Below are 27,418 nucleotides of genomic sequence, written 5' to 3' on the forward strand. Positions count from 1 at the left end.
TCAGAGCTGAATGTGCTCAGGCATGGCTGATGAAGCAACTGACGTTATAGAATAATATGAATAGATGAATAGCTGTGAGTTTTCTTTAAAAATAAGGGAGGAAAAGTTGTGTGAGATTTGATTTTTAAGGACTTTTCATCCTTTGCTGAGTTTGGCTGTGGCATGTGAAGTGTGTGTATGTGTTTTAAATTAAGTTATAATTCAGATACCTTGCAGTTGATTCGTTTAACGCGTACAATTCGGTGGTTTTCATTATATTCACAGACACGTGCAAATATCACCACAGTCAATTTTAGAATATTTTTGTCAGTCAGAAAAGAAACCCCATCCTTTAGCTCTCATCCCTCTGTCCTTCCATCCCCCCATTCCTCAGTGACCACGGATCTACCTTTTGTCTCTCTAGACTTGCCTGTCCTGGACGTTCCATATAAATGGAATCATATAATGTGTGGTCTTGTGCGACTGGCTTCTTTCATGTAGCATTATGTTTTCAGGGTTCATCTGGGTGGTATTATGTAGCAGTACTTCATTCCTTTTTGTGGCCAAATAACATCCCATTCTACAGATACACCACATTCTGTTTACACATTCATCAGCTGATAGACATTTGGTTGTGTCTACTGTTCAGCTATTCTGAACATTCATGTTGAAGTCTTTATGTGCACGTATGTTTTTATTTATTTTCGGTATATACCTGGGAGTGAAATTGCAGTGTCATATGGTAACTGTCTTTAACTCTTTGAGAAACTTTTCCAAAGTGGCTGCGCCATTTTACATTCCTTTCAGCAATGCATGAGCGTTCCAATTTCTCTAGATCCTTGTCTACACTTATTATCTGGCTATTTGATTCTGGTCATCTTAGAGCATGTGAAGTGGTATCTTATTGTGGTTTAGATTTGCTTTTCCCTGATGACTAATGAAGGCAAACATCTTTTCACGTGCTCATTGGCATCTTCTTTGGAGAAATATTTATTCAGATCCTTTGACCAATTTTTAATTGGGTTGTTTGTTTTTTTATTGTTGAGCTATAAGAAAACTACTCACCACTATGTCTTATGAATATAGACACAAAAATCCTCAACAAAATACTAGCAAACCTAATTCAACAACATATAAAAATAATTATACATCATGATCAAGTAGGTTTTACCTTATGAATGCAGTATTAGTTTAATATCTAAGACTCAAGTAATGTAATACACCATATCAATAGAATAAAAGACAAAAACCACATGATTGTCACAATAGACACAAAAAAAGCATTTGACAAAATCCAACACTCTTTCATCCTGAAAACATTCAACAAACTAAGAATAGAAGGGAGCTTCCTCAACATGATAAAGTCATCTATGAAAAACCCACAGCCATACTCAGTAATATCATACTCAGCGGTGAAAGACTGAATGCTTTCCCCCTAAGATCAGCAACAAGACAAGAATGTCTGCTCTTGACACTTCTATTCAACAGTATATTGGAGTTTCTAGACAGCGCAGTTCTACCACTCATCTGTCAGCTTGTCATACTGCGGGGACTTGCAAGCTATGCCTCTGATATTTCAAATACCAGCAGGTCAACCATGGTGGACAGGTTTCAGTGGAGCTCCCAGACTAAGACAGACCAGGAAGAAGGACCTGGCAGTCTACTTCCAAGAAGAATTAGCCAGTGAAAACCTTATGAATAGCAGCAGAACATTGTCTGATATAGTGCCAAAAGATGAGCCCCTCAGGTTGGAAGGCACTCAAAATATGACTGGGGAAGAGCTGCCTCCTCAAAGTAGAGTCGACCTTAATGACGTGGATGGAGTCAAGCTTTTGGGACCTTCATTTGCTGATGTGGCATAACTCAGATAGAGAAGAAACAGCTGCAAACATCTGTTAATAATCGGAATGTGGAATGAAGGAAGTATGAATCCAGGAAAATTGGAAGTCTTCAAAAATGAAATGGAACACATGAAGATTGATATCCTAGGCGTCAGTGAGATGAAATTTGCGTTGGGCAAATCTGCTGCAGAAGACCTCTTTCAAGTGTTAAAAAGCACCAGTTGGCTCAAGCATAACGACGGTTATGAGAAGGGCGCAGGACCAGGCAATGGTTCATCCTGTTGTACATAGGGTCTCTGGGAGTCGGAACCGACTCTAGACATGTACAACAACAACGGCAAAGACAAGGCAGTCAGGCAATAAAACGAAATAAAAAGCATCCCCACTGGAAAGGAACAATTAAAACTATCTCTGTTTGCAGGTAGCACCATCTTTTATATAGGAAGCCCTAAGGAATCCACTAAAAAACTGTTAGGACTAATAACAGATTAGCAAGGTTGCAGTGTACAAAAATCAATTGCATTTCTATACACTTGCAATGAAAAATCTGAAAATGAAATTAAGAAAACAGTTCTGAAGGTTAAAAGGAGAGTACCGACAAGATGTTTTAGAAAGGAGCAGTGAGAGAATGGTCGGGTGATTGTCTTAGCTGTCTAGTGCTACTATAACAGAAATACCGCAAGTGCGTGACTTTAACAAACAGAAATTTATTCTCTCACAGTTTAGGAAGTCAGAAGTCTGAATTCAGGGTGCCAGCTCCAGGGGAAGGCTTTCTCTCTGTGTTGCCTCTGGGAGAAGGTCCTTGTCGTCAGTCTCTCTGGTCTAGGATCTTGTCAGCACAGGGACCCCAGGTCCAAAGGATGTGCTCCACTCCTGGCTTTTCTTGCTTGGTAGTAATGAGGTTCCCCTCCTCTCCAATCGCCTCTCTCTTTTATATCTCAAAAGAAGTTGACTCCAGATAGAACCTAATACTGTAGATTGTGTCCTACCTCATTAACATAACTGCCTCTGGTCCTGCCTCAGTAACATCAGAGAGGTTAGAATTTACAACACAGAGGATAATTCCATCAGATCACAAAATGGAGGAAAACCACACAATACTGGGAATCACAGCCTAGCCAAGTTGACACACATTTTGGGGGGCACAATTCAATCCACAACAGTGAGTAAGAGACCATTTGAGGCAGGGAGTTACCCAGCAAAAGTGGTAGCCATGTCGCAGCCAGAGCTGGACCTTAAACAGCTAGTGCCATCTTGCATGTGTTGGCTTAGAATCTGGCTGGCTTTGATGAAAGTGTTAGTATGACTGTTTGATCTCTTGATAATTTCACTTATAGTAGACTTTTCATAAACTCAAGAAAAAAGAAGAACTTTAATGTAAAATCAAATGATGGCAAATCTATCTTTACGTAGAATATCCTTTTTAAAATATAAAGAACTGAACTTTATCTTGTTCATGGGAAAGTGCCTTGTATTTTAAGGTTCCTATTACAATCCATTGATGAGTTTTGGGGTTCCCCCTTAAGTAATGAAGCTCTGGTGTACATTTAGTGCTATGGGGCCCTGAAGAGTTTGCTTTACGTAAAAGTGTTGATGTAATTCTAAATTGTGAGTTTTTTTTGTGGAAGCATTGTACATCAGGCCCATTCTAAGGTTGATATCATACACGGAGCACTGGTAGCACAGTGGTTAAGCATTTGGCTGCTAATCTAAATGCCGGCAGTTTGAATCCACAAGCTCCTCCTTGAAAATCCTGTGGGGCAGTTTTACTCTGTCCTATAGGGTCATTATGAGTTGGGCAATCAAATTCAACGGCAATGGGTTTGGTCTTTGTATCATATGTACATAGACCAAGAGGCAATCGTTCAGACAGAATGAGGGGATACTGTGAGGTTTAAAATCAGGAAAGGTGTGCATCAGGGTCGTATCCTTTCGCCAAACTTATTCAGTCTGTATGCTGAGCAAATAATCCAAGAAGCTGGACTGTGTGAAGAACGGGGCATCAAGATTGGAGGAAGACTCATTAACAGCCTGTGTTATGCAGATGACACAACCTTGCTTGTTGAAAGTGAAGAGAACTTGAAACACTTACTGATTAAGATCAAAGACCACAGTCTTCAGTATGAATTACACCTCAACATAAAGCAAACAAAAATCTTTACAACTGAACCAGTAAACAACATCACGATAAATGGAGGAAAGATTGAGGTTGTAAAGAATTTCATTTTACTTGGATCCACGATCAATGCCCATGGAAGCAACAGTCAAGAAATCAAATAACTTATTGCATTGGGCAAATCTGCTGCAAAGGACCTCTTTAAAGTCTTGAAAAGCAAAGATGTCACCCTTTGAGGGCTAAGGTGTGCCTGACCCAAGCCATGGTGTTTTCAGTTGCTTCCTATGCACGTGAAAGCTGGACAGTGAATAAGGAAGCCTGAAGAATTGATGCCTTTGAATTGTGGTGTTGGTAAAGAATAATGCATATACCGTGGACTGCCAGAAGAATGAACAAATCTGTCTTGGATGAAGTACAACCAGAGTGCTCCTTAGAAGCCAGGACCTGTTATCAGGAGGGACCAGTCCCTGGAAAAGGACGTTATGCTTGGTAAAGTAGAAGGTCAGCAAAAGAGAGAAAGACCCTCAGCGAGGTGGATCGACACAGTGGCAGCAACAATGGGCTGAAACATGTCAAGGATTATGAGGATGGCACAGGACCAGGCAGTATTTCGTACAGTTGTACATAGCGTCACTGTGCGTCAGAAGAACAACGTTAACATCATATGTTCGCATTCTGTGACACAGCAAATAACAGGGTGTCATTCTTTGCTTTAAGGATAATTACTGATGAAGATTGCATTTTAATAAATACCACTTTATGATAATGTTTTAGCAGAATATGTTTCTCTTCTAGGTCAAGAGTTGCTTTATTTATTACATACGTATTTTCAATTCAGTTATGTTGAGTCTATAAGTCTCTGCATAATAATCTTATTATCAAATTTGTATAGTTTCTTGAGATGGGGATTTAGTCTGTATTTATTCTTTCTGCTGTGACATTATTGATGAGGCCTGGCCTTGGTGGATACAGAGAAAACGAAAAGGGCAACCGGGCAATTAGTAAAGCCAGCCTTGAACTGGGTGAAAAAAATAAGAGTGGAGAAATGTGTGTGGCCCTGGAAGCTGAAGGGAGGTGGGTGGAGAGGTCAGGAGGGTGAGACTTGCCTCTTAGAAGCTGTGACCCCAGAGGGTACGGATGCCGACCCAGCACAGGGCATTTGTTCTTTTGGGCAAACTACCCCATTTTAGTCTTTTTCGTCATCACCTATTCATCTAGGGGTGTTTATGAGAAGTAATTTATAGAATGCTCCAGTATTGAACTTTGATAGTCTAAGTTTTCACCAAATACACAGTGTAAGCATTGAAGTTAGATGAACTAGGAAATTGTAAACAGATCACTTCTCATGTATACAATAAATATGCTTCTACTAAATGGAATTTCAGAAAAGGGACATGCAGCTTGTAAATTCTACCAAATTATTGAACTGTCATTTTGTCTCTATTTCCAGGCTAAGCTTGTCTGGGGGAATAAATAGAGTCTAATATAGATTTTTAAATTTTAATTAATATTCAATACATATAAAAGGATATTTATAATCTGTGTAAACCATAGGCGATAATAACAGAAGCAACGCCTTGCTTAGGAAATAGAGCAGTACCAGTACCTTGGATGAAATCTGGTGTATGCCTCTCCCTAGCCCTGTCACCCAGAGTTGTGTTTATCACTCCCTTGCTTTTCTCTAAGTTTTACTCTGTATGACTGAAACCTTAAATATTATTTGGATTTTCATGTTTTCGAATCTTATAAAACCTTATATTTCATCTAGTATGTAGAGTTCTAAGGAGCCCTGGTGGAGCCATGCATGGTTAAGCGCTTGGCCGCTCACCAAAAGATTGGCACTTCAAACCCGCGAGCTGCACTGGGAGAGAAAGATGTGGCAGTCTGCTTCCATGAAGATTTACAGCCTTTGATACCCTATGGGGCAGTTCTACTCTGCCCCACAGGGTCACTATGAGTCGAAATTAACTCTATTGCAATATGTTTTTTGCATATAATGTTCAGCCAGTTTCATCCCTGAATGTTAGTTTCACATCCATCTATATAGGTAGCTGTAGTTCATTCTCTCTTGCTGCTGTGTACTGTTCCATCCTGTTGATGGCAACTTGGGTTATTCCTGGTTTTTCCCTATCTCACGCAAGATTGCTTGAACTCTTTTGTTTATCCCCTGGTGCACATGAAATAAAATCTGTAGGGCATACCATCTAGTGCTAAGTACGGGCTTAGTAAATAATGTCAGGGGCTTTCTACTTAAGCCAAAATGGTTTTACCAATTTAGAAGCTTCTACCAGGAGTGTAGAGAGTTTTCACAGCTACATGGTCTTGCAAACATCTGATGTCATCAAACTTCAAATATTTTTTTCAATTTAAGGAGCGTAGGTGAATGTCACTGTAGTTATAATTTGCAATTCCATGGGAATAATTAGGTTGAGCATCTTTTCATATGTTTATTGGCCATTTTTCCTTTATTGTGACAAGCCTGTTTGTATATTTTGCCCATTTTTCTATTAGAATGTCTGTCATTTTCTTACTGTAGAAGTTCTTTATATAATCCAGATATTTTTTGGCAGATATGTAATGTCAATGTCTGTTCCTGTCTCCTCCCTTTTTTTCCAACTTGCCTTTTCACTTTCTTTATGGTGTCTTTCGAAGAACAGAAGTTTTAAATTTTAACATGGATGAATTTATCTTTTTCTCTGGAGTATGTGCTTTTTTTTTAATATCTATTTTTAGAAATTCTTTCCTACCCTAAGAAAACATTTTTCCATATTTTCTTGTGGAAGTTTTAAGTTTGCTTTCTGTTTTTAATAATTTTAATTCATCTAGAATTAACTTTGATGCATGGTATAAAGTAGGAACCCAATTTCATTTTTTCACTTCTATATGGATATCCAGTTGTCCCAGTACTGTTTATTGAATAGTTTATCTTCTTCCCCATAATAGACAGTGCCACTCTTGTCATATTGGAAGTTTCCATCTGTGCATAGTCTGTTTCTGAGCACCCTGATATGTTGTTTGGTCTTGCCTTGGACATCATAAGTGAAGAAAGCAAAAGGTCATTAAAAAGACAGGAAAGAAAAAAAAGACCAAAACGGATGTCAGAAGAGGCTCTGAAACTTGCTCTTAAACATCAAGTAGCTAAAGCAAAAGGAAGAAATGATGAAGTAGAAGAGCTGAACAGAAGATTTCAAAGTATGGCTCGAGAAGGAAAGTAATATAATGAAATGTACAAAGACCTAGAGTTAGAAAACCAAGATGGAAGAACACACTCAGCGTTTCTCAGCGTGAAAGAACCAAAGAAAAATTCAAGCCTGGAGGAGCAATATTGAAGGATTCTATGGGCAAAATATTGAATGACACAGGAAGCCTCAAAAGAAGATGGAAGGAATACACACAGTCACTGTACCAAAAAAGAATTGTCTTGTGGGTTTCTATGGAAACAGTAATATCATCTGTGAATAACGATAGTTTTATGTCTTTGTTTTCAACTCTTTATAACTATTTTTCTTTTTTTTTTTTTTTTTTACTGTACTGGTGAGGACTTCAGTATAATGTTGAATGGAGATGTTAATACCAGACATCGTTATGGTGTTCCTTACTCTAAAATGAATGATTTCCAACGTTTGCTACTAGTTTCTTTGCTTTAGACAGATTTTATCAGGATGAGTTTTTATCATGAATGAATGTTAAATTTTATTTAGTGCATTTTCTGTATCCAAGTAATTATATATTTTTCCCTTTTCATTTGTAAATGTGGTAAATTAAACCAACAAATTTTATTGCCTTACATCAATATCGTATCCCAAATTAGTCATATTGTATGTCATCTTTTTTATATATTGGTTGATTCAGTTTGCTGGTGTTTAATATTTTTACAACTTTATTCATGAATAAGAGTGGTCTATGATTTTCCATTTTTCCTATATCCTTGTCTTGACTGAATATCAAATTTATACTTTATACTGGCTTTATAAAATAAGTTGGAACATATCCCCTCTTTTTTTTTTTTTTAATTCTCAGGGAAAACTTAATTATGGTAGAACTTACTAGGAGAACCATCTGGACCTGTTGCTTACTTTATGGACAGACCCAACCAAAACCAAACCAAACCCAGTGCCGTCGAGTTGATTCTGGCTCATAGCAACCCTCTAGGACAGAGCAGAACTGCCTCGTAGAGTTCCCAAGGAGCGCCTGGCGGATTTGAACTGCTGACTCTGGTTTGCTGCCGTAGCACTTAACCACTACGCCACCAGGGTTTCCTCATGGACAGACAGTGTCCCTGAAATCAGAATATAGCTGACCTCCAGCATTGCTTACAAACACGTCCTGCTCTGGGCTTAGGCATGTGCTATGAGAAGAATGGTGGCCTCTCAGATGCCTGTATGGCTGTTGTGAAAGGTCTCCAAGTAAGGAACACAGACAGAATATTTTGAAGCTTTGGGTGGCATTGGAGTCTCTGGGGTCCAGCCTCGTGTGTAGCCAGAACGAATGGAACTCTCATTTTTGAGCTGAGGTTTAGGAAACCTAGGAGTCTAAGGAAAGATACTAAAAGCAACGCATTCTTTTAATGGTGACTACGTTATCTTTTAGTTAGAAAAGGTAAAGTTTATACATCTGTAGAATTAGTATTTTTACTTTAGCATATTTATAGACACTTAGATTCTAATTATGCCTCGTGGCTGTATCTTTAAAATGCCAATGTGTATATTGTCCGTTTAATTTGGTAGAAAATAACTATTGATATTTTAATTTTGGCCTTTAGTATATACTGGTTTATACTGTTACTCATCTGTTTTTCTAGTTCCATTTCCTTAATGAGATTGGTAGACGCCTAAGAAATGGAACAATGTCTTGTAACACTTTTTTTTTCCCTACAAATATTTTTTTTTATTGCGGTAAGTTATGTAAGAAAATGTTTGCCATTTTATTATGCATTTAAAGGTGCTTATTGCACATGTGGAAACCCTGGTGGCGTAGTAGCTAAGTGCTACGGCTGCTAACCAAAGGGTCGGCAGTTCGAATCCACCACGCGCTCCTTGGAAACTCTATGGGGCAGTACTACTCTGTCCCATAGGGCCGCTATGAGTTGGAATCGACTCGAGGGCACTGGGTTTTTTTTTTGTAATATTATCTTCATTTTGAATTATGCTCAATGAACGTGCGAATACATTGCAGTGTCTTTCCCTAACTAGGTATATAGTTTGTAATTTTTAGGGAAAAATACTAAAATATTTTTTAAATGATACCATCCTTTTAAGGTAAACTTCTAACCAAGTTAGTTTATATTTTACATGAGTTTGAGATAACGTAATAAAGTGTGAATTGTACATGTTTCAGAAACATGTTACCATATTCAGACCTCTCCAGTTCAAACCGCAGTAAGTTGGACTCAATGGTAAACTTGAGGTCCTACCTCCCTGAAATGTCTATTTATGACTCATATTTTATCTAAGTAAATTTGTTATGTGAACTAGATTTTGGAGAGAATTTTCCCACTGCTTGAAAAAACAAACCATTTTAAAGATACCACAATGGTAGTTTGTCACCTTTCACTTCTGTGCATTTCTGCTTCTCTATAAATTATCATTTAATTATTAAAGCAGATCTTTTAAATTCCGTAATACCAAAACTTATTTTTAGCAAGACTTGAATCATTGTAATTACTAGAAGATTTGCGCTGCTTTTTAAATATTGTAGAATTAGGACTTTTTGGTAAACCAGATGGTTTTCTTTCGGCTCCCTCTTCCCCTCCAGCCCTTCCCTTCTCGCCCACACGAAGTGCTTAGACTACATACGAGGTGTTTGATTCTTTCCAAAATATTTCTCTGCAGACGTGTTCAGTTTAACCCTTGTAGTGATTGAAGATGGAAGCAGGAATTATGGACAGTGTATTTTTTTTCTTTATAATTTTTATTGTGCTTTAAGTGGAAGTTTACAAATCAAGTCAGTCTCTCACACATGGACAATGTATTTTTAAAAAGCTAAACAAGAAGAGTGTGATTATGACCACCCACAGCTGGTTTCTCTCTTCTCTCTGCAGAGTGAGTGATACAATCCATATTTTCAAAAGCAGAAGTGCTTTATCATGTCACTTTAAAAGACAGACCTGATCTTGACCAGTCATTGCAGGAAGAACTATTTTGTATTAGGTTGCTTTCTCTGCCTTCTGTGTTTTAAAGCCTATGTTTCAATATTTGGGTTTTATTCTGGAGCACATAAATGGAAAAAGAAATAGGTCTAGATTGGGTTTTAGTCATTTCATTTGGTGGTGACAAATAGATGGTGGTGCTTGAAAACATTTTGTGCCAGATATTATATGCCAAATCCTGTAGGCGTTCTTCGCCCAGCTCACCCACACCCTAGGCTTTCGCCGGGACCCCCTCAAATGTCTGCAGCCTTGTGATTAAGATTGTGGGACAAGCCCCAAGGTCGACAAACACAATTGCTTCCCCTCGATGCCTTTCGAGCCTCACTCCTTGCTCTTCCCACTTGTTTTCCATGGTCTCTGTGAAGATGAACTCATGTAAGTGAATATGAAAATGCATCATGTGAACTTTGCGCGCGTGTGTTCTGGCTTCCACTTCGGTCTGCCTTTAGAGGAGGTGGACAGAGATTACCCATGCCTAAGGGCAGAAGATAGCATTACTTTATCTCTTAATCCTAAACTTGGGAAATAAAAACCTGAGGAAAGCTGAGGTGGTCAGAGGGATGGGAGCTGCCCAGATCAGAAGGGCATAATAATGTTAATGACAATGTAAAAACCTAAATTTCATTGAGTGCTTTCTATATGTGGAAACCCTGGTGGCGTAGTGGTTAAGTGCTATGGCTGCTAAACAAAAGGTCAGCAGTTCGAATCCGCCAGGTGCTTCTTGGAAACTTCTGTGGGCAGTTCTGCTCCGTCCTATAGGGTCGCTGTGAGTTAGAATCGACTCAACACAAGTGGGTTGGTTTTTGGTTTGATTTCTATGTGCCAGATACACAAATCTTACAAGAATTAATTTACTCAGTCCTCAAACAGTTACAGGCTCCATTATTATGTTCATTTTTGAGATGAGGAAATTGAGGCATAAAGAAGTGAAGTGATTGGGCCAAGGGCACAAAACTCATAAGTGATGGGAAGGAAGAGGAAGGTTGGAAGGAAAGGAAGGCTGGAATCTCACTCATCTATAGTTGTCATTGCCCCATTGAACAGGGGAGTACAAGAAATTGTAGAGTTATGAGGTCTTTGAGTTTGAAGGCACCAAAGAGGTCATTTAATTCCTGCCCTTTATTAATGCATGAATCTTTCTGGAATATTTCCAGGAGTTCTTCCAGGCTTTGCTGGAATGCCTCAAAGGATTAAGGAATTTAATCTCTTGCCAGGCAACCCTAGTTCATTTTTGGACAGCTCGAAATGATAGAAAAGTCTTTCTAATAAAAACTGAATCAGCAGCCCTCTAATTTTTATCAGTCTTTTTCAGTTCTCTTTGGAGCTACATGATCTCCCTCTCCAGTGTGATGATATTAGGTACTACTGCATCTGTGTCTGTCTTCCAGCTGGCTCAGGAGTCAAGAGAAGGCCACCGTGATAGCTTTTGTTGCCTCTGACTTTGTGAAGTGTGAAGCCAGAGTCCTTTTTAGAGGAAGGTGTAAGAAGCCAAAGGTTGGGGCAGTCTCCCTTCCACTAGGAATAATTCATTAACTGACGTGTTAGTAATCATACAAATTTATTAAATATCTTAACTCACCATCTGGAGGACTTTGGAGATTTGAGACACATATTTACAACTCTACATTAACACATTTACTCTGAAAGCCAAATATGGTGCTGGGGCCAACATACATGCCTCATTTGAAAGAACTCAGAGGAATTTAATGTATGACTCCTGTCCTCCAGTGTTTCTGACAGGACTGGAGGGACAAGATTTAACAACACAGTATACAGTCATGTGCTGCATAACATCCCCTCAGGCAATGTCCGGCTGCAAATACATCTGTGGTCCCATAAGGTTATAACAGAGTTCAGAAATCCCGATCAGAGAACTGGGTGGCAAGGGGGAGAGGGTCCCAGTGCCCTCTGTGGAGCCACTGAGGGGGATGCTCCACCAAGGCCACTGCCCTACTAAGCCCAGGCTCCCTGCATGTGACACCTGGGCCCGAGGCCACAGCTGCTCTCATGAGGAGTGGTCAGGGCTATGGCAGTGTGGGAGGAGGAGCAGGAAAGGCAGCCCAGGGAGGAGCTGGAGGAGGGGCGGGTAGGGCTGGAAGAGTCAAAGGCCCCTTAGAGGGGCAGGGGAAGCAGGCAGGGAGCAAGGAAGGGAAGGGAGCCAGTAGTGCAGCAGGCCAGAGACCCTGCTGGACAGCAAATGCACATGGCAGACGGGTACTTGGAGGCTCAGCACTACACTTGGAGACCAGGCAGTGACCACACAGGACCAGCGGTGGTGGAGCCTGTGCGGTGGCTGTGGTGTGGGTCCTGGCCTGCCCAGTGACCATCCTGCATACTTGTCTCCTGTGTATGATACAGTGTTCACACAACATCCAAATCGCATAACGTCTTATTTCACAGAACATATGGTGGACATTAAGCTATGCATATCTGTAGTTGCGTCCCACGATTCATTTAAATGTGAAACCAAATGGCCATAGAAGCTCAGGGAACATCAATGAGCATCATATTTGTTTTTTAAAAAATCTTTGTTATGGTGTCCAAAGGTAAATAAATGTTGTCTTCTACATACATGTATGTCTCCCAAGAACATGTAAGAAAATTCCATGTAAATCTCAGCTTTATTGAGAACGAGCAGATTACACTTAAATTAGCAGCAAATATGTGTGTGCTCTTCTTTTGCGGTCTCTTATTTATATGATTGGGAGAGACCAAGTGGGGAAGTATCTTCTTTCCCTTACCATTTTTTAACAGTGTTACATGATTTTTCCTTTAATTGAAATTACATCTGAGGAATCAATGTGTATTTATTGTGATCTAAGATGTTTTTGCTTATACCTAGTTTTTCTAAAGGTTTTGTTTTTCTTTTTCTCTTCCCGCAGATCAACCAGTAGACATGATGACCATCAAGGCCTTTAGCTTGGTCTCTGCTGTTGAGCGGGAGCTGCTAATGGGTGACAAAGATCGCATCAATATAGAATGTGTTGAGTGCTGTGGGAAGAACCTCTATGTTGGCACCAATGACTGCTTTATTTACCACTTCCTGTTGGAGGAGAAGACTTCACCCACTGGAACAGCTGCATTTACTGCCACTAAACAGCTGCACAGACACCTGGGTTTCAAGAAGCCAGTGAATGAACTGAGAGCAGCGTCAGCCCTCAACAGGCTCCTGGTGCTCTGTGACAACTCCATAACTCTGGTCAACATGATGAACCTAGAGCCCATTCCCACGGGGGCCCGAATCAAAGGGGCAGTGACATTTGCTTTGAATGAGAATCCTGTGAGCGGGGACCCATTTTGCGTGGAAGTTTGTATCATTTCTGTCAAACGCAGAACCATCCAGATGTTTATGGTCTACGAGGACCGGGTTCAGATAGTCAAGGAAGTGTCGACTCCAGAGCAGCCCTTTGCTGTGGCTGTGGACGGTCACTTCTTATGCCTGGCCCTTACTACTCAGTACATCATCTTGAACTATAACACAGGGGTCTCCCAGGACCTGTTTCCTTACTGCAGCGAAGAGAAGCGCCCGATTGTGAAGCGGATAGGCAGACAGGAGTTCCTGCTGGCAGGCCCAGGAGGACTGGGTGAGAAGGATGCTGTAGCCCTTAGACTCACATCTGCCTCTTTTCAACCTGTTCTCTTTTGGGTTATCTCCATTAATGAATGCTGACATCTGAAAGTGATGTCTTAGTTGTGAAAAATAAATACTTGTGAAAAGCATTTCCCAACAGTGAGGATATGTGGCAAGATAAAAACAGAACAGCAACGTTTGCTGAAATTTTAAGACTGTTACGTGAATGTGTGATTAGAGGAACAGAAAGACACTAGTCATAAAACTAGTTTAATTTTGTGCTAAAATAAGGTTTGGAGATAGCGCTGGGGTGGGTGGGGGGGACATCCCTTTAAGTAAATAATATAAAAATAATCTGTAAGATTTCCTTATAAGATTTTCCCATGTGAGTGGGTTTGTTGGTTGTTTTTATTCCTTATTCCAAAAAGGATTTGAGGTAGCTCTCTTATAAGTATTTTCACGTGTAGATACTTCAATTTTGTATTCATAATTTTCTTTTTTATTTTCTGCAACTTTATCCCACCAAAAATATTTTAGTAGCTAGTTAGTTCCTTGGAAGGGATTCGGGCTGTTCTCCTGTGTTGTTGTGTGCCATCTAGTCAATTCCAACTCATGGTGACCCTATAGGACAGAGGAACTACCCCCCTGGGGTTTCCTAGGCTGTAATCTTTATGGGAGCAGATCACCAGGTCTTTTTTCCTGCAGAATGGCTGGTAGGTTTGAACCAGCAACCTTTCAGTTAGCAGCTGAGTGCTTAACCATTGTGCCCTCAGCGCCCCTTGACCCTGGTGACACAATGGTTAAGCGCGCTCGGCTGCTAACCAAAAGATTTGTGGTTTGAACCCATCCAGGGGCTCTATGAGAGGAAGACCTGTCTAACTACTCCAGTAAAGATTACAGCCTAGAAGACCCTACAGGGAAGTTCTGCTCTGTCACATGGGGTCACAATGAGTCGGAGTCAACTGGAATGGCACACAACGACAGTGATTATTGCCTAGATCCCTTAAGTCATGTTGTTGTGTGCCATCCAGTCGATTCCGACTCATTGTGACATTATGTACAACAGAATGAAACACTACCCGGTCCTGCACCATCCTCACAAGTGTTGCTGTGTTTGAGCCCATTATTGCAGCCACTGTGTCGATCCATCTCATTGAGAGTCTTCATCTTTTTCATTGACCCTCTGCTTTACCAAGCATGATGTCCTTCTCCAGGGACTGATCCCTCCTGATAACATGTCCAAAGTACATGAGACAGGGTCTCGCCATCCTTGTTTCTGGGGAGCATTCTGGCTGTACTTCTTCCAAGATAGATTTGTTCTTCTGGCAGTCCATGACATATTCGGTATTCTTTGCCATCACCATAATTCAGAGGCGTCAATTCTTTGATCTTCCTTATTCATTGTCCAGCTTTCCCATGAGTATGAGGGCAATTGAAAATACCATGGCTTGGGTCAGATCCATCTTAGTCTTCAAAGTGACTTTTTTTTTTAACACTTTAACAAGGACTTCTGCAGCAGATTTTCCCAACGCAATAAGTTAGTTGATTTCTTGACTGCTGCTTCTATGGGTATTGATTGTAGATCCAAGTTAAATGAAATCCTTGACAACTTCAGTATTTTCTCCATTTATCATGATGTTGCTTATTGGTCCAGTTGTGAGGATTTTTGTTTTCCTTATGTTGAGGTGTAATTCATACTGAATGCTATAGTCTTTGATGTTCATTAGTAAGCGCTTGAAGTCCTCTTCACTTTCAGCAAGCAAGGTTGTGTCATCTGCGTAATGCAGGTTGTTAATGAGTCCTCCAGTCCTGATGCCCCGTTCTTCTTCATATAGTCCAGCTTCTCAGATTGTTTGCTTAGTGTACAGATTGAATAGGTATGGTGAAAGGAAATAACTGTGATGCACGCCTTTCCTGATTTTAAACCACGCAATATCCCCTCTTCTTTTCGAACAGTTGCTTTTTGGTCTATCTATAGGCTCTGCATGAACACAGTTAAGTGTTCTGCAATTGCCATTCTTCTCAACGTTATCCATAATTTTTTGTGATCCACGCAGTCAAATGCCTTTGCATAGCCAATAAAACACATGTAAACACAGGGATTCTCTGCTTTCCGCCAAGATCTCTCTGACATTGACTTCGTTCCACGTACTCTTCTGAGTCAGCTTGAATTTCTGGCAGTTCCCTTTCGACGTACTGCTGCAACCATTTTTTAATTATCGTCAGCAGAATTTTCCTTGCATGTGGTATTAATGATATTGTTCAGTAATTTCTGCATTCTGTTGGATCACCTTTCTTTGAATTGGGCATGTATATGAATATCTTCCAGTCGGATGTTTATGTGTAGTTATCTTCCACATTTCTTGGCATAGATGAGTGAATGCTTCTACCCTTACATCTGTTTGTTAACACTTCTCAATTGGTATTCCATTAATTCCTGGAGGCCTGTTTTTTGCCAGTGCCTTCAGTGCAGTTTGGACTTCCTCCTTCACTACCATCAGTTCTTGATCATAATGCTACTTCCTGAGATGGTTGAACATTGACCAATCCTTTTAGGTACAGTGACTGTATATTCCTTCCATCTTCTTTTGATGCTTCCTGTATCGTTTTGTATTTTGCCCGTAGAATCCTTCAATATTGCAGCTCAAGGCTTGGATTTTTTCTTCAGTTCTTTCAGTTTGAGAAATGCTGAGCGTGTTCATCCCTTTTGCTATTCTAACTCCACGTCTTTGCACATTTCATATAATACTTTGTATTCTTGGGCTGCCCTCCAAAATCTTCTGTTGAGCTCTTTTTCTTCATCATTTCTTCTGTTTGCTTTAGCTAATCTACATTCAAGAGCAAGTTTCAGAGTGTCTTCTGACGTCCATTTTGGTCCTTTCTTTCTTTCCTGTCTTTTTAATTACCTTTTGCTTTCTTCTCATATGATGTTGTTAATGTCATCCCACAGCTTGTCTGGTCTTCAGTCATTAGTGTTCAGTGCATCAAGCTTGTTCTTGAGGTGGTCTCTAAATTCAAGTGAGTGGGATATACTTAGGCTCTAGTGAACTTGTTTTTATTTCTTCAGCTTCAACTTGAACTTGCATATAAGCAATTGATTGTCTGTTCTGCAGTTGGCCCCTGGCCTTGTTCTGACTGATATTGAGCTTCTCCATCATCTCTTTCCACAGATGTAATTGATTTGACTCCTGCGTATTTCATCTGGTGAGGACCTAGTTACCGGTTATGTTTTGAACAGATTTGTTTATTCTTCTGGTAGTCCTTGGAAGCGAGGATGGTGGGACTTCGTCTTATGTACTTTGGGCGTGTTATCAGGAGGGACCAGTCCCTGCAGAAGGACATCATGCTTAGTAAAGTAGAGGGTCAGCAAAAGCTAGGAAGACCCTCAAGGAGTTGGGTTGACAGTGTTGCAATAATGGGCTCAAGCATAGCAACAATTTTGAGGATGGCACAAGACGAGGTGGTGTTTTGTTCTGTTGTAAGTAGGGTCGCTGTGAGTTGGAACCAACTAGACATCACCTAACAACATCATAATGTTGTTGAAAAAAGATATTGCCAGTGAATAGGTAGTTGGCCTCGCAGAATTCTACAACGTGACCTTAGACGTCCTTTCTATCATATGTATCACCAAGGCCCTGTTTTCCAGCTGCTGATCCTCCTCCTTTGTTTCCAGCTTTTGCATTCCATTCACCAGTAATTATCACTGTACCTTGTTTACATGTTCAATCAATTCAGACTGTAGAAGTTGGTTAAAAAAAAAAATCTTCAACTTCTTCATCTTTGGCACTAGTGGTTGGTACATAAATGTGAATAATAATTGTTGTCTTAGTCATCTAGTGCTGCCATAACAAATACCAAAAGTGGATGGCTTTAACAAAGAGAAATTTATTTTCTTACAGTCTAGTAGGTTACAAGTTCAAATTCGGGGCGTCAGCTCCAGGGAAAGAATTTTTCTCTCTGTCAGCTCTGGAGGAAGGTCCGTGTCCTCAAACCTCTCCTGGTGGAGGAGCTTCTCAGGTGCTGCTTTCTTGGTGGTATGAGGCCCCCGACTCTCTGCTTGCTTCCCTTTCATCTTTTATCCTTTCTTGCTTGAAACATAAAACTGTACAGAGAAATTAAGGAGGGGGTGTTCTGCTTCTGGACACGTCTACAGCATATAACAATTCTATAGTTATTAGAAGTCTCAGCTAACTCTTCTTATTTCTGTAGGCATGTTTGCAACAGTAGCTGGAATATCCCAACGTGCCCCTGTGCACTGGTCAGAGAACGTGATCGGGGCAGCCGTTTGCTTTCCCTACGTCATAGCTCTAGATGATGAGTTCATCACGGTTCACAGCATGCTGGATCAGCAGCAAAAGCAGACCCTGCCTTTTAAGGAAGGCCACATTCTACAGGATTTTGAAGGTACTGGTTCATAAAGACATTTAAACAGCATTTAGTTATCAACCTTTTTGTGATGATATTAGGTTGTACCACGTGAAATGTCAGTTTTTTGAAGGAAACGTAAAAACGTTCTAAAATGAGATGAAGCAAATTTATTTAATCAAAATATGTTCCGCTGTGTTCAATTACAGAGGAGCCTTGGTAGTGCAGTGGTGCAAGCGCTTGGCTGCTAACCAAAAGGTCAGTGGCTCGAACCCACCAGCTGCACCATGGGAGAAAGATTTGGCAGTTTGCTTCTGTAAAGATTTACAGCCTTGAACACCCTATAGGGCAGTCCTACTCTGTCCTACAGGGTCACTGTGAGTTGGAATCAACTTTACAGCAGTGGGTTTGGTTTGGTTTTTGGTTGCGTTCGATTATCTTGTTCCAACATGATGTTAAATTATATACTCCCTTTTTAAAAAACTCTTCATCTTTTGAGAGTATAAACTGCTCAAGTGCTTCAGCTACAGCTTCTGGATTTGTGAATCTTTTGTTACATATGAAGAGTTCCAGGTATTTGAAAAGGTGGTAATCTGATGGGGAGACGTCAGGTGAGTAAGGTAGGCAGGGCAGAATCTCCTAACCTAGCTCCACTGATCATCAAGAAGTGGTTTGAGAAGTGTGTGGACAAGCCTTGTTGTGCAACAAGAGTTGGTCCCTCTCTGTTGACCAGTCTTGGCTGTTTTGATCTCAGTTTTTCATGCATACAATCTGTTTCCTGACGGTGTGAGTTTATACTGATTGATAGCCCTTGTTGCAAAAAAGAATAATGGATTATGCCTTTGGTAAACCACCGCACAGTCACCATAACCTTTTTTGGGGGCACAGTGGTGGTTTCGGATGATGTCTTGGAGACTGCTCTGCATCTAACCATTTCCCAGATTATTTATTATTGCCAAACGGTATCCATTTCTCACCACAAATGCCGATACTTTGCAAAAAAGGCTCATTTTTGTTGCGGGTTAGCAACACTGAGCGCACCTTTAGACGTTGCGATTTCTGATTTTCCATCAGTTCGCGTGGAGCCCATTTGTCCAGCGTTTTCACTTTTCCAATGGTGGGAATCAGTCATAGCACATACTCCCAAGCCTGCTGCAAGATTTCAAACTCTTGTTCGAAGGTTGCTTTCCACAGTTCTTTCCGCTGGTCTTCGTTTATGAGAGATTTTGGTTTTCCTCGAGTCTCATTTTGAGGGCTCTCCTCTCCAGAGTGAAATACCCTCTCCAGGCACCAAATCAGAATTTTTCTCAGCCTCGGTTCCATTATGTCCTGATTTGAACTTGTATAAAAAAGTTGTGATTGTTCACCAGTCACCATATTATTGAAGCGCAAAAAAATCAATGCTACAAGACAAGAACCACCTAGAAAATGAAGTCAAATGATTATGAAAGCTAGCTTAGTAATACAAAATGGTGTAACCTAATAGCCACTGATCTTAACACATCCAATCAGGATTCAAAAATGATTCAAAACCAGTGTTTCCTGTGGTACAACCTAGTATTTCTTCAATAAACATTATTCAAGGCCGCTTAGGAACTGGGCAAGGAGCCCTGGCGGCACAGTGCTTAAGGACTCGACTACAAACCAAAAGGGTGACGGTTTGAACCCACCAGTGGCTCGCAGGAGAAAAGACCTGACGATCTGCTCCAGTAAAGATTACAGTCTAGAAAACGCCGTGGGGCCATTCTACTCTGTCATATGGGGTCGCTGTAAGTCAGAATTGAGTAGATTGCTCAGACAAACAACAGGAATTGCTGGGCATTGTGCTAAGCATGGAAGATACACAGACGACTGCAGTCAGTGCCAACGCTTCAGTGGCCCCAAGGTTAATGGGGAGACAGATATTTAAACACGACGACAGCAGTGGGAGAGCGTGGCAGAGATGTGAAAAAGGCCCACGGGGAGAGCAGAAGAGGAAGTAATTCCTAGAGCTATCAGAGAAGCTTCCGGAAGGAGGTGGTGTTTGAGTCAAACCTTTAAGGATGAATTAGGAGTTAACCAAGCGGATGTGATATGAAGGAACCTTCAGGTGGAGAGAAAGATGCATGCAAAGAGGGAAACCTGGGCTTCAGGCCACACAAGCAGTTAAGCACGGCTATAGTGCAGCGCTTGTTTGTGGAGGAGATGAGACCGGAGAGCAGACCAGGGCAGTCATCCTGCCTGTGTCAGTAAGCTGGCTGAGAGCTTGGCTTTTCTTCAGTTTCTTACGAACATTTTCAAATGTAAAGAAAAGTTGAGGGGCGGGGGGGGGGGGGGACCGTATATCATTTACCTAGATTCAACAGTTAACATTTTGCTGAACCATTTGAAAGTAAGTTGAAGACATCATGACATACACTCATGAAATATGTCTGCATGTGTCTCCTAAGAATAAGGGCATTTTCTTACATAACTGTAATACCGTTTTCACACCCAAGAATATTAATTCTGGTGTCATCTAGTATTCTGCCCATATTCAGATTCAGTTGTCCTATGAGTGTCTATATCGTTATTTTTTTAAAACCAGGCTGTAATCTACGTTTTGGCATTGCTTTTGCTATTTAAGGATTGTAATTAATTGAGTGTTACCTTTCTTGTGTAGAGCATTGTTTCAGGCACTGCAGTTAAGATGCATAGTCCCTACCATTAAGTGTGTTAGATGCCAGTTGGTGACACTGGAACATTTACTAAAATAATATAATAATACGTATGAGAAACCCAAACCAGACCTGTTCTGACTCACAGCAACCCTATAGGACAGAGCAGAACTGTCTTATAGAGTTTCCAAGGAGCACCTGGTAGATTCAAACTGCCAACCTTTTGTTTAGCAGCCATAGCTCTTAACCACTATGCCACCAATACATGGTGCTGTGTATATTGAGTGGTCGAGGTGAGCACAGGGATTGTGGGTACACAGAGGAGAAGGATGTAACCCAGCCTAGTGGGAATAGGAAGGCTAGAGGAAGGGCAGAACCTGATTTGAGTATTAGAAAAATTACTTTGGTTGTGATAGAGAAGACGAATTGTGTAGACAAGAGACCAGAGCAGGAAGACCCGGAAGGAAGATGTGGTTGTCCAGGCAAGAAAAAATGTGATCTTCAGTTAAACTAGGCAGTCAGTAGGATTAGAGTGGAAACAGCGGGTTCAAAAGAGAGGAGAATGAGAGAGGGTGGGAACAGCTGAACCAGCGGTGTGACTTTTCCTTCAGTCCCGGATATAATCTAGGTTTATGCATTGTATTTGCTATTTAAGGATTTTAGTTAAAAAATTGCTTCCCGTGAAAAAGTAATAGTTGGCTGAAAAAGTTCCTTCAGAAGGGAGCAGGGTTTGATTGAAAAGCCTGGTAGCGGAGTTGGTCTTGGCTTGTAGCTCTGGCTCTTCTGTGGACTATCTGTGGAGGGTCTTATGAGCAAAATGAAGACAGCAGTGTTCGCCATGGACCAGGTTAACGTAGAAGGCCGTTGGGAAATGAGTCTTAACTCCTGGACTTGGATGTCTTTGGATGGTAGGTGAGCGTGGAGTGTTCTCATTGAATGGTTCAGAATGTTACATTATTAAGCTTCCCGTACCCCTTGCTATCAAGTCGATTCCGACTCATAGGGACCATATAGCGACCCTATAGGACAGAGTAGAACTGCCCCATAAGATTTCCAAGAAGTGCCTGGCAGATTCAAACTGCCAACCTTTTGGTTAGCAGCTGTAGCTTATAACCACTTTGCCACCAGGGTTTCCATTGTAAGGTTAGTTTTATGTAAACTAACTTGGAGGGAAAGTAAGTAAAAAAAAAAAAAAAAATCTTACATGAAGTGTACCATAATTCTTAATGATAATTTTCCGTGATTGATGTCTACAGTCTTATTGGACTTATATGTCTGATTTTAAGTTTACCAACCTATTCTTTGGGGTGGGGGGAGGCAAAAAAAAATGTATTTTATACTTTGGAAATGTAGTATTGAGAGCTAGCTCCTTTTTGACAGTTGAGAGTGTGGGAAGAGGAAGAAACAAGCATTATAAGTTATAATTTAAGTCAGAATTCTGTGTCTGATGAAACTGACCAACAAATCAGATACTTGTTCAGTGTGGGGGAAGCAGTATGTTTTCTTGTAGGCAATATATGTACATTTCTTTCTTTCCAACAATTTTGAATCCCTTCACAGGAAGAGTGATTGTTGCCACCAATAAAGGAGTTTACATCTTGGTTCCATTACCTCTGGAAAGGCAAATCCAGGACCTTCTGGCGAGCCGCAGAGTGGAAGAGGCACTGGTTTTAGCAAAAGGAGTCCGGAGGAACATTCCCAAAGAAAAATTTCAGGTTTGTGATGAACTGGTCATGTGGGCAGGCTTCCAAGCCGTCCATTAGAAAAACGCTAATTTAGCTAGCACGTACCTGGTTGTCCCCAGGTGCCAGGCCGTGCTGACTGCTTTTGATTCTGTTGTTTAATTTTCTCTGCGACTCTGAGGTAGCAGTATTTTCCATGTTTTACAAATAAGGAAACAGGTCTCAGAGCAGTCAGACAGCTTGACTGAGTTACACAGCTAACAAGCAGAGAAGTAGGTGTGAACCTCTGACTTAATTCCCATGCATATGAACTGCGTTTATTTCTAACCAGCCTTCCTCTTTGGTGTGTCTTTGACAGAGAAGATTCAAAGAACATGGGCCTTGTAAAGCAAAAGAGAGGCCAGGTCAATTTGTCTCCTAATTTAGAATTTGTATTTCTTGGGATGAGGTTGACTAAAAGTTTAGACTTACATTATTTACAGGAAAAGCTTTGCTAACCATATCGATAAACTAATATCACAGGAACCCAGGTCATTAATTTGCTTAGAAGAGAACTTTTAATATACTTAAGAAACACTAACTTTAAATATAATTGCTGTGATAAATATAATTGATGTATTAGTCACAAATTATTCTTTTGTCTAATGGAATCTGGTTCCTAAACATTGTTACTTGATCAGTTGTTAGGTTAGTTCAGGTTACTTTATGTATGTGGGAGTAATGAAACAATACTGACGCGTGTGTGTGTGTGTGTGTGTGTGTGTGTGTGTACTTTATATCGATATCTAAATCGATAATTTAAAAGTCTTCATGGATGAATAATGATTCCCTTGATTAGTGTGAGTTGGTGAGATTTTACACATGAACCCTGGTGGCACAGTGGTTAAGAGCTCAGGCTGCAAACCAAAAGGTCAGCAGTTTGAATCCACCAGCCACTCCTTGGAAAACTACAGGGCAGTTCTACCCTGTTCTATAGGGACTTGATGGCAAAGAGTTTGGCTTTTTTATATGATTGTTATGGAATCAAGTAGTGCTTTTTGGCCTCAGTTGCTTTATCCAGCAAAGGGTAGATTCTGAAAGTAAAAGAAGACAGGATGTCCAATTTATGAATATGGAATGTGAAAGAGGGCACCTTTTCTACATGAAAATATTGGTAAACTTTGCATGCCTCAATTTTAAGTAAAACTGATAGATTGCATTCAGCAAAAAACAAAAAAACCCGTTGCCATCGAGTTAACTCCGACTCATAATGACCCTACAGGACAGAGTAGAACTGTCCCATATGGTTTCCAAGGAGTGCCTGGTGGATTCAAACTGCTGCCCTTTTGGTTAGCAGGCGTAGCTCTTAACCACTATGCCACCAGCAGGGGGCAGCAAAAGCAAAAAGAAAGCTGCTCTTTGTGCAGGGCCTATTCCTGTGCCGAGCACTTAAATATGCTTGTTGTACTTTTAACTCTCTGCTGGGGCAAGAAGGGTGCAGGACTGGGGCCTGAGTCCTGCCTCTGCCAGGCTTGCTCTTGGCCCCATTGCTCTCCAGTGAAGTGGAGGTCAGGGTACCTGTCACCGACGGGGCCCCAGGAACAAAGCGTTGGGTGTGGAAGGGCCACACTATTGCTTCCGTAATTGTTATCGTTGGTGCTCCCCTCCTTGCATCCTTTAAATGTGAACATGCTTTAAATATGGAACGTTTTAAGGAGGCTTTCAATTTTCTTTGGTTTTGTTTTTTCTTTCTCTTTGACAAGAATAGAGATGTGTAGTCAATACTAGGTAATATTAGTAGTAACCTTGTTCTCCAGTCTGATACCTCAGTGATTTGTGTCTGAGTTAGTATTTTTTTCCCTTCTAACCTGTTCCCTGCCTTCTCTCTACTGCTCCAAACTCGTATGTGCAGCCCTAGAAACATGCTGTTAGAATTATCCTGAATTCAGCCTCTATTCTCAGTACCCATGGTCACTACTGTTGCTCAGACACTTCACGTATTTTGCCTGAATTATTTTAACAGTCTTCTCCATGTGTGTCTGCAGTCCATTCTCCATGCCACTACTGGAGTGGTCTTTCAGTAAAATAGAAATTTATTTTATTGCTTAAAATACTTCACTGGGTACCTATGAAGTTAATGATAAGCACCAAATCAAAATCCCCACTTTTTTACCTCTCTGACACCAGCCACCCACGCAGCCCTTCTTTCTCTGACTGTTGCCAGCGGAGCTAGGTCAGATCTCACAAGTTAAAACGACACTGTCTTTCAGTCCAGCTGCCCGTGGAGCATGTCTTTCTCTGACTGTAGCCACCTGCAGCTAGGTGAGATCTCAGATCTCACAAGTGCAAACAACATCGTCCTTTAGAACTTCTTTCTCTGATCCCAACTACCCAGAGGTAGTCACATCTTACAAGTTAAAATGACACCATCCTTCATACGGCCCAATAGGCAGAAACCAGCCACAACTTTGGGGGCCCCCAGGAGCTCCCCTTACTTCTGACCTACGGGCTAAAAGTTTGGGTTTTTTTCCAGCCCCCTTCTGACCTGCTGGCTCCCACTATTTTTTCAGGTTGGATAATTCATTAGAAGGACTCAGAACTCAGGGAAAACACTGTACCTACCAAGGCAGCTTTCTTATAAGGAATAGAAATCAGGTTCAGCGTAAAGAAGAGATGCATAGGGTGAGGGCTGAGAGGGTTCCCAACACGGAGCGTCCCTGTACCTGGAGGGATCATGTCACCCTCCTGAGAGCAGGTATTTTCACCAACCAGGAAGCCCATGGAGCTTCCATAGCCCGAGCTTTGGTTGGGGTCTCATTGAGTTATTGGGGGTCTCATTAGATAGTGAAAATCCAGCCCTTCTCCCCTGAAGTCAGTCGATATTATGAGGTGATCACAAGCTATCGTGAGGGTGGGTTTTTCTGGACTGGCCAGCCCCCGCCCCAGAGTCACCTCATCACCTCACTGGCTTAACCTGTTAGTTAGGTGTGGTCTGGAGTCCTTATCAAAGACATTCATGTTCCAAGGTTTTTTAGAAATCGTCTCTCAGGAACTGAGGGCAAAGACTAAATTCTTTGGGTAAGGTTAAATTCTAAACCCCACAGTACCTCACTGCCTAAGGAGAAAGTCTGGCCTGACCCATTTTCTAGTCCTGTATTCTTCCTCCCCTCCTCGCCCATCCCTAAGAAACACACGCACATACTATATTAATGATGGTATTGTTGTGTGCCATCCATCTGATTCTAACTCATAGAAACCCTATAGGACAGAGTAGAACTGCCCCACAGGGTTTACTAGGCTTTAAATCTGTACTGGAGCAGATTGCTAAGTCTTTTCTCTCAAAAAACAGCTGGTGAGTTTGAACCTCTGACCTGGTTATCAGCCCAGTGCCTAACCACTGTACCACCAAGGCTCCCTGCCATTATAATACCACCCACAAATCAATGATAGTTTCTCCATATAGTTGAGTATCCAGTCGGTGTTCACAGTTCTCCAGTTGTTCTATAACTGTTTTGTCTTTGCATTTTCCTTTGGGAAAATCCCAGTAGGTCTGTATAGTCAAATTGCTCTGTTTTAAAGTCACTTGAGATCATTCTTCTCTGGGTGGTTACGCCACCAATTGGGTATATAGGTAGGTTCATTATTTCATTTTGCTTTTTGTTTTTTGTTGTTGCCACCACGTGTCTGTCAGGTAAAATGTAATTTTGTTTTATAATTATAAATACGAGGGTAAGTCAAAAAGTATTGCTGCCAGGGTTCTAGATCATATATAAACCAAAACCAAACCAAACCCAGTGCTGTCGAGTCAATTCCGACTCATAGCGACCCTATAGGACAGAGTAGAGCTGCCCCATAGAGTTTCCAAGGAGCGCCTGGCAGATTTGAACTGCGGACCCTTTGGTTGTAGCACTTAACCGCTACACCACCAGGGTTTGCCAGTTCATGCATGCACGGGTTTATTCCAAACAAAACGTGTTTAAACATGTCTCTGCCATCAGTGGATGGCTGCAGACAAGTTCTCTCAGTAATGCACTTGTCTTAGTCTCCTTAGGGTGCCTTCAAAGAAAGGGTACTTTTTATGCCATGGAAAAAAAATTATAATTATTTATTATAATTATTATATTATATGTAATATAATATATATAATAATTATAATTATTGATTAGTCTTAGTTCTATAAAAAAAATATATAGGCAGATATATATTGAATGTTTACTGCTGTTCCTTATGTCAATGTCTCTCCAGCCATTCTAGTTTCCCGGCAATCGTCTGATAGACTTTTCAGAACGGTCATATGGGAACAATATACCTGAGTTCTTACATGTTGATAACAGCCCATTTGCAGCCTTTATGCCTGAAGGTGGATTTAACTGGATAGAAAACCCTTGACACATTTCCTTTCAGTGAGAAGCTTAAGTATGTCTACCATTATCAGCTTCGGCTTTCGGGACCTTCACAGACCTCTTTGCCTTCTTTCCATTTCTTCCCGCAGTTTCTGATGCCACCCAGGTCTTACAATTGTTGCCTCATGTTTTCAGATTTGTGGGGATTCCTTGTTGCTTAGTTCTGTTATAAACCATTTGTTAATAGGTTTTGGTGTCCTAATTGTTTTGTTTTTATGGGGAGACTGAGATTAAAAAACTTCATTGCCACCATCTTCCCAGACTCCCTGGTTTTAGAAGCTTTTAAAATAATTTTTTTTTGGAGACCCAGAAGACTTAAAAAAAAAAAAAAATTCATACACAAAGATGCATACACACATACACACGTATATGTGTATCACACTCATGTACACATTCTGCTGGCAAAACCCAGTGTCAATAAATCCGAAATATAAATAGCAAACTGGGAAAAATATTTGCAGCTTATGGCACAGAAAAAGGGCTAGCTTCTTTAATATGTGAAGAGCCCCTTCCAATCATTAAGACTGAATCACAAACCCTATAGAAAAATTACCATGGACCGATATTTTATAGAAAATGAAACACAAGTGTCTCATAAATATACGAAAACGTGCTTTGTCTCGCTCATACAAAGAGACATAAATTAAAAATACCCTAATATATTTTTTTACTCATTAGGTTGTCACAGATCAGAGTGT

At 40.8% G+C, this 27,418-nt stretch overlaps 1 protein-coding gene across 4 annotated transcripts in view; it reads left to right on the top strand.

Annotated features, from left to right (window-relative positions):
- The window catches only part of TGFBRAP1 (transforming growth factor beta receptor associated protein 1), a 69,912-nt gene that overhangs the window by 13,328 nt on the left and 29,166 nt on the right, over positions 1 to 27,418 (top strand). For 3 of the 4 annotated variants that reach the window (XM_049856970.1, XM_049856973.1, XM_049856971.1), the window contains exons 2-4: positions 12,967 to 13,668; positions 17,865 to 18,059; positions 22,217 to 22,371. In XM_049856970.1, coding sequence (XP_049712927.1) covers positions 12,981 to 13,668; positions 17,865 to 18,059; positions 22,217 to 22,371 — 1,038 coding nt within the window. In that variant the 5' untranslated portion in view covers positions 12,967 to 12,980. Of the gene's footprint in view, positions 1 to 11,555; positions 11,579 to 12,966; positions 13,669 to 17,864; positions 18,060 to 22,216; positions 22,372 to 27,418 lie in introns of those variants that run through there. The other variant, XM_049856972.1, reaches the window with a different exon arrangement.

This window comes from Elephas maximus, chromosome 17 (assembly GCF_024166365.1).
Source record: "Elephas maximus indicus isolate mEleMax1 chromosome 17, mEleMax1 primary haplotype, whole genome shotgun sequence".
NCBI lineage: Eukaryota > Metazoa > Chordata > Mammalia > Proboscidea > Elephantidae > Elephas > Elephas maximus.